The sequence below is a fragment of the Corvus kubaryi genome, unplaced genomic scaffold (assembly GCF_017639235.1).
Source record: "Corvus kubaryi isolate FWS band 111438036 unplaced genomic scaffold, C.kubaryi_AGA036_p1.0 37397, whole genome shotgun sequence".
NCBI lineage: Eukaryota > Metazoa > Chordata > Aves > Passeriformes > Corvidae > Corvus > Corvus kubaryi.
Genome location: NW_024581136.1, coordinates 18,712,696 through 18,720,781, shown reverse-complemented (window position 1 = coordinate 18,720,781; position 8,086 = coordinate 18,712,696). Strand labels below are relative to the sequence as shown.

The 8,086-nt window shown below is 39.2% G+C and overlaps 1 protein-coding gene across 2 annotated transcripts in view; it reads right to left on the bottom strand.

The window, feature by feature from the left end:
* Positions 1-2,587: 2,587 nt before the first annotated feature.
* BCHE (butyrylcholinesterase) overlaps positions 2,588-8,086 on the bottom strand; it is a 47,252-nt gene continuing 41,753 nt past the window's right edge. For both annotated transcript variants that reach the window (XM_042042319.1, XM_042042318.1), the window contains exon 4: positions 2,588-2,833. In XM_042042319.1, coding sequence (XP_041898253.1) covers positions 2,712-2,833 — 122 coding nt within the window. In that variant the 3' untranslated portion in view covers positions 2,588-2,711. The remainder of the gene's footprint in view (positions 2,834-8,086) is intronic.

Here is an 8,086-nt window from a genome sequence, read left to right as displayed (position 1 = left end):
TCAGGCAAAACATTTAAAATGCAAAAAAAATGGCGAGTTTAATTGCTGGGAAATATCTGACTTCAGCCCTCCTCTGCCAATATCTAAAATAAGTGTGAAATAGCTGTCATTAAACCTGGGAGATTATAAACCCAGTGACAACTGGTTTAATGCCAACATTTTTGTTGGCACTGCAGATCATTTTGTTCTAATCTTTCATGAACTCTGTGACTAAATTCAGAATTCTTGCTTTGGGTGTCAAGAATGGTAAGAAAGAATCAACACATTTTCTCAGGTTTCACAGAGAAACCTGTGTTTCTTGGCTCTCAGGAGTGAAAATAAAGCATCAATTAACAACATTCCATCTTCAGGAAGGTCTGGGTGAGATATCCCTCTAATATATAATCATCATTTTCAGCAATCACAGTCTTTTTTTCACTCTCCATTACTGTAACCATTTACACCCAAGTACTTCAGGCTTTCCTTTTTTTTTTTTTGCAGACATGAGCCATGAATGACTACATGATTTATTGATTTCATTTGAATGATAAATGGAGATATTATTTCCCAGCAGGTGACTAAATGCAAAGCTAGCAAGTCACACCAAGAAAATCAGTAAAACCACACTTCAAAAGATGGTTTAACCTTTGTTTTATTCAAACAAAAACCACCTTTGCAGCCAAATATTTTATAAACTCCTTCACCACCTCTCTTTTCCAAAGGTTCTTTTACATTCTAATTGGCTCAGATATTTTTCCCCCATTGATTGGGCTGATCAGAGAGATGGAAAGGGAAATATTGCTGGGAAGAGGATGGCTAAAGAAACAAATGCTGCTTTGATGGTGCTGTCAAGGCTCACTGTGGCAGAGCAGCGCTCAACACACCCATGAAGAACAGCACAGAAATAAAATGGGGAGAGAACTGCTCAGGGATGGGCAGAAAGTTCATCCTTCTGTGTTTATTTTCAGTATCCGACCGTCAGCATGGAGAATATTTGATAAATACTATGCTAATGTATGTAGTGAATTAATTAGCTGTGGTATAAACAAGTAGTGCTACATAAAGAGGGATTTTGTATCCCAGATACTTTCAAGTTTTGATCAGCATGTTCAAAAATGATCAGATTTTTTCTCTGTGTGCAGGTTTGACTGCAGCCTTTAAAAATCCTGTGCTAAAAGGTGATTTTCCATAATGTAGTCAGGGAAATAACTATGTTCTCTTAGAAATAACTGAAGGGATGATAAGCCATCCTCTCTTGCAGAATTTGGCCTTCCTGTATAAATAAATCCTTTCAGAGCAGGGATCCTGTGTGGTCAAACTGATTGCCAGGAAGAGAACACTCTCAGTTCATTATCTGGAGTTCTTCAGCTCAATCCAAGGAGGCATTTTGCAATCACTAGCACAGAAAATAGATGCACTGAAATGCTCTTGCATTTACAGAAAGCTACAGGATAATTTATTTATGAGATGGCTTGTTGCTCTTACATACTACTTACATTCATCAAATTCTTGGCGTTTATTCTTCCCAGTTGGGCCAGTGAAAAGCAACCAATTAAGGTGGTGTTCAGGCAGAAAAATTCCAGCTCCATCCAGAAGCAGGGAAGTAGGAAGAATTATCCATGGGTTTCTTTAGAAGCTTTTAATAGCTTCAGCTCAAGCAGGTGGAAAGGAGTGTGGGAGATGCCAGCTCACAGGGCAGGGGGCTCACCTGGCCATGGCAGAGTCCTTTGGGTCCTTCCCACCAAGGTCACAACGTCCCTCTGCAGGGATCCCCTTCCCAGCCTTGCTCCCAGGAGATTTCTGGCCAGGCCCCATTCTCCTGGCAGTTTCTGGGGGCTGAGAAGCTGCTGACACAGAGATTGAGGCTCTTCTGCAGGTGTAAAAACCTGCCCCTCGTGTTCCAGTAAATGTGGGGGGTCCCTCAACCAGGGGGCAACTCAGTGGGCAAAAAAAAATCATAATTGGAGCTTGTCTCCATAGGAGGGACATTTCCCAGGGTGCCTGAGCTGGAAAGGTGTGAATTCATTAATTGTGAATCTATACTTCTTTACTCCCTGAAAAATGAGGATTGTGGAAAAGGCATCAGGTTTTCCAGCTTGTTTCACTGTAGCACTTGATTTAGGCATTCAAGGCAAAGCTCAAATCCTCTCCTACCATGGATTTGTCCTACAGATTTGGCCAGAAAGAAGCAGTGATTCACACTTTTATGGCAGTTCTTAAAACTTTTTGGTCTAACAAGCAAATATTGCCTGGTATGCCCAGCAAAGTTATTGTATCTTTGTGTTTATGTCGATGAAATTATGTCTGAAACAAGGTTTGAGTGCGGTGGCGTTGCAGTTAAAGATTAAATCTGATTGAGCTCTGCATGGCAGTGCTGTAAAACTGCCATTTCTGTTTTAAAAGATTCCATTTTCCTCCAACAGTTTGCATTGTTCCTTTGAAGGGTGAATTTCAGCATCAGTATTTATAACAATACGTACATCATTAATCTCCAGCCTTTAATCTCTGTGGTCCTACCTAACCCAGTGAAGCTTCAAAGGCTGTGGGTGCCTTATGTTTTTTTATTGGGAGAGGAGGTGAAATAGAAATGAAAGATCTGGAATCAAAATTGTATCTGTAACAGTTCCTTTTAATCTGCATAACATATTTAATGCTCAACATGTTGGGAAGCTACCTGGATATTTGCCTGATGAACAGTTCTAGGGACAAACTGGAAAGAGTAAACATATTAATTAGAGACTGCACAGCTCCTTCTTGCTGGTATAATCATTAAATTGATTTTTCCAGTCTGACATGTAATTGTTCCAGCGATGGAATCCTGCTTTCCACTCTCGTTCTGCTTCATCAATATTTCCTGTAAAACATGAAATGGGTTACATTAATCTAAATTTGAATCTCTTTGTATGCTAATTGAAAAATAATTTTGATTATCAGTGTCATCTGCTCCAAATACGTTATGGGGTGGTTTTTGCTTCTTTTCTTAAACCTGGGATGACTGAAAATTCAGTGGTTAGCATTTTGTCTTTCCATCAGAAAGGAAGGAGTGCAAAGATAGCATTCTGGCAGGGTAATAAATTTACTTTGGATTTTTTAAAATATATATGTATATACTTAATATGCATACATTTAATAATTTTGGATAATTCTTCTGTCCATCAAATCCATCATTTTAAAGCCACTTTTTTTTTATGCTCAAAATATTCCTTTGGTTCAATATACCCTGCAGTGAAACCTACATACCCTGAAGACTAAATAATGCAAAATGGGAGAGATGCTTGCAAAGATAAGGTGAAATCACAGCTTTGTTCAAGGCAACAACAGGATTGCCATTGCTTTAATGGATTTCAATGGATGCCCAGGATTTCACCCTCCCATGGAATAAATCCCCAAATTTAAAGCATAAAGGGCGCAGGTTTGGAGCAGGATGCTGCCAAATGTGCACTATGTCAACACGAAGCTGTTTTCTCTTTTCTTTTTCATCCCCACCTTTAAAGCATTTTCCAAGTAATCCTGTGTCCCAAGGAAATACTTATTGCCAAACTTCTTATAAGCATGGGAGCAGAGGGTGAGGATGAGAAGAGTCTTAAAAATACAGCATTTCACAGGGCTCCCAGAGGATTTTATGGACAGGGATCCCCTCCTGCAGCCCCAAAAGGTGGTTAACCCTGTGGGGAAAGGCAGGGGCCTTGCCAGTACATCCCATACACCACCAGAAAGGGGGATAACGCCTGCAGGCTCTATCAGTCACCGAGGCTCACAATTTTGTATCAGCTGTAGACTTTAGGATAAAGTTCAGAAGCCACTGATGGTCTATGATCTTTATTCATTCTGGTCCTAACTCTCACGGTGTCCCACCCTGGCATAGCTCACTTCCAGAAAAAGTTGGTAATTGTGTTCCTGAGGTAACAGTTCTGTGGTTTCTTTATGCTCCTTTGGCTTTATGTTCTCCTGCTGCAGCAGAGCCTCGGCCCTTTCCCTCCATAAATACACCCCTTCCCCCTTTTTTATGATCTGCCAGCACTGCAAGTATAACTGGTGATGTGAAAATGAAATACTTCTGTGTTTTACACATCACTAGAGAAAATATTCGGGAGAGAGAGTTCACTGATTCTGAGATTTAGCTTGGAGAAGCATCCAGTAATTTGGTCGCTTATCTGCAGTTTAGCTCAACATTTCCAAACCTTTTTGGTCTGGAAATCCAGATGGCAATTTAATGAGACTTTGAAATGAGATTTACTTCTTGGTTCCAGTGAGACCAGAAATAAAACCAAGATACTTTTTCTCCAGGAAGTCCTGTACTTTTACATGCAGTCAAAAGGGAAAGTGTGAAGAACAAATATGAGAAAAAATGTCAATAAATTAACCACGTCCTTCTCCCTCAGCTCAAAGTTGTAAATAAGCTTGGTTACAACAGACATCAAAGGAAAGTTCAGATATTTTGAAATTTCTTTTTTCTGCAGGCCACAACCACCGTTAACTCGGAGATGATTTGGAAATGCTGGTAACAATAAAACCTCATTTTCACTGCTAAGCTATGCAGAGAGAACTCATAACTAAAGGGACAAAACATGCACAACATTCTGCTTTCCTGACTCTAAGAACTCTCCTTTGCACATATTTAATTTAAAGATGTAGTCAGGGTCTCAGGAAAAGCCAAATTTTCCACATTAAGTCAAACAGATTGGTAATTCAGTGTATGAAGCAGCAGCAGCATTATTTGCAGAAAACTGCCTGAACCGTGTTTCTTTTTATTCTTGATTTTGGGTATCCAGTTTTATTTATTCAGGCAAAAGCTCCACTAATGAATTAAAAAGGAAACCTAAAAACACCCCTTCTTTAATTATTCAGGTGTAGAGGTGTTTGAAGTCTGCCCAAAGATGCTGGAATATCTCTATCATAGACACATCCTGAATTAAAAGTCACTGTTCTGGAGTAATATATATGAATTATGGGGCTTTTCAGTGCTTCTTAAAGATTATGGTGAAGAAATGCACCAGCTAGAGAAAGGAGACATCAAAAAGTTCAGAGGAGCCACCACTATGAATCTAAAAGACAAAAGGGGGACGGAAAACACTGAAATAAGAACTTGAATTCCCATTTGTTTGCTTTTTTTCCCCCAGTGATAAGATCCAAATTGAAGTCACAAGTCAATGCATCCCATTATCACCAACATCATCAATCTCTGGGAAGCAACCACCCATGACTTAGATGAGCTGACAGCTGGGAGGCAGAAAAGAAAAAGATGAGAGAGTCCAAGCTGACCGATAATTACAGCTGAGAGCAGGGGGTGCCTGCAGAGCCACGGAGGCAGCCAACAGTGCTCACAGGGAATTTGCTGTACGCCACTGGGGCAATCCCAAACTTTCCCTTAATTCCCATTAGCCCCATGCAAAGCCCAGTGAGGTGGACAAGGAGAAAAGGGGAGATTCTGTAGGCAGTGAATCAGTGCTCTGAAAGGTTTAACAGACCAAAAAACCAAACCAAAACAAAACAAAAAAGGGTTTTTTTTAATTCTTCAGCAATGCCAGTGCAATCAGCTGGAATTTCCTATCATTCCATCCATCCCTTTACTTTAATGGTGTTACAGCAAAGTTAAATTTATCACCATCCCATCCTTTGAACTGCTGGATGTGCCAATAAAGTGCTAATCTTAATGTTAACACACAAAAATACATTTAGGATTGGGATAAAGGCCGTATAGCTGTTAATTAATAAGGGATGACAAGTTAGAATTAATTTTTCTGTCCTCAACAGCTGATGATTGGAAGTACCTGCAAGTTTCTGGGTTCATTAGTATGATAAAGGCCACAGGTTCATGCTGTAGATTGTCGTGGTGAGAGTTTCTTCACGAAGGTGCAGAAAGAAGAAACAAATAATATCTATATTCAATATTCTTTAATCACACTCTGTGGATATCAAAACTTTGTTAGGCACAGCAGTATATGCATTTTCACATGTTTTCAAGGACTTCAGATTCCTTTCTTTTATTTTTTTGATTCTTCCAGAAGCCAGCAGAGCTCTCTGGGAGATGAATTGTTCTAAGGGCTGTTCTCTTTCCAATGACATATTGGAAATTTTGTAAAGAAATCAGATTGTTTAGGTACAGAAACGTATTGCTCATAGGTGCAATGAGTGAAGTCTCTGTTGGTAGGTGTAGTAGTACTGGTGAGGTTATTTGTGATTAATTCACATTTCTTCATGCATCCAGCTCTGTGGAAGTTTAATTTAATTCTGATGGTGAATTTTCTATTTAGTTAAATTTTTAATATTCTTACCATCCTGAGTATTTATCTCTGTAGAATCCAGACACTGGCTGGAGGATCACAGCAAACACAACAACCTTTGTTACTCATTGGGCAAGAGGTTGAACTTTTCTCTGCCTCCACATAAAAACTCTTTTTAGGGTGGTTTTAAAAAGTAATGCATTTGTATTATCTAGTTTGATTTCTTCATAGATGATACATGACGCAGTAATATAAAAAAATATAGGAAAATATGTATTAGGCACACTAAAATAGGAATGGAAGAGTAAATGGAAAGTTTGGCTGCCTGCAGCGTTCTACAATCAAGAGGAAACGGGCACATATAAATAGGAAAGGCTTTAGATGCATTAAAGGCTGTGTTGAGGAGGTAAAGTCTAACATTGATGCTTTCATAATTAACATATGATTGCTCTAAAAGCTACTTAAAAGTCACTTACTGTTTACTGCCCCTCCTGTGTGATTCTTTTAGCAGCAGCCAGCAGAAACCCTTCTGGTTTCAAAGTGAAATCAAAAATGCTGAGTGCTCCCAGCTTGCTTCGGGGTGAGTAGGGTGCAGGGTGTGCTCAGGGCCTTGGAAATTGGGTTAAAATATGGGTAGGAATTGTGTCTGGTTGGAGTCGAGAGCCTGTGTCTACATCCAATTTATATTTTCAGTGATTATTATCAAGCTGGACACAGAACTGCAGGTTCTGACTCATGTCTTCAGTTATGGATTTATGTGTTGAAATTGGAGGAGAAGACACTGAGAAATCTTCCAAAATCATACCAAAATCATTCCAAAATAGTCTAGAGATAACAAGGCTGTATTTTACATATGGCTGTTACTCTTGTGTTACTGTGAGAGCCTTATTTTCTCCTTATTATTTTCCCACCCCACAACCATAAGAATTTAAAAAAAAAAAATCTGATAGGATTGCTTGAGGAAAATGTGAATTATCTAACAATAAAGATACATATTTCTCATCTATTTAACTGCCTCAGGGAACTTGTCTTACCCAGCCTGTGATGGGAACAGGCTGGTTCAGATCCAGGACACATTTGGAGCTGGACTTTAAAGGCTTTAAAATCCCTCAGTGGGTGGCAAGGCTTGGGCTAGGAGTGGGTCAGGAACTGAGCAAGGGGTTACCAAGCACATCCATGGCAAATCCTGATTACTTGAGGCTGAAAATTCATAATTTCTGCAAAATAAGTTGTTTTGATTATCCTCTTTGTGTTCTACCTGATAGAATTCTACTTTGCCTATCTGAACCCCTCTTGAACTTGTAATAATGAGAACATAAAAATTCCTTATTTGTTCCCTGTCATCTTATATCACCTCACGTTAAGGCAACCTTCTTTTTCTAACAATATTTCAATGAAAGGAGTCATAGAAATGAGAGGCCCCTAGAACATGAAGAGATCTCTGTATTAATGGTGTGCACTGTCCTTTGGGCATAAAAGGAGTGAGGAAGTGATTGCAGTGAAGAGAATTATTGCAATATAAGCTATTATATCATGTTTGTACATAGGATTTTAAAGGGTTTTCTGTCAGAATTGTATAATATTGTATAGGGAACATAATGGAAATGCTTTTATATTTGCAATGTTTCAGGGACTGACAGATGATACATGACAAGGCAGTGCCACTTGTTGACAACATTCTTGCCTCAGTTCTATATTAGGATCCAGACACGATGATTCTTCTCTTTTTGCTAAGAATACGCTCGTGAATTTCTTTTAATTAAATTATGTAAATTTATGTTGTGAATTACTGAGTGTGGCACAGTGATGCATTTATGTCTGCTGGCAGATCCTGAGTGTTGCTTCATCATCCCTCACCCCACAGGACCAGGCAGAGCAGCTCT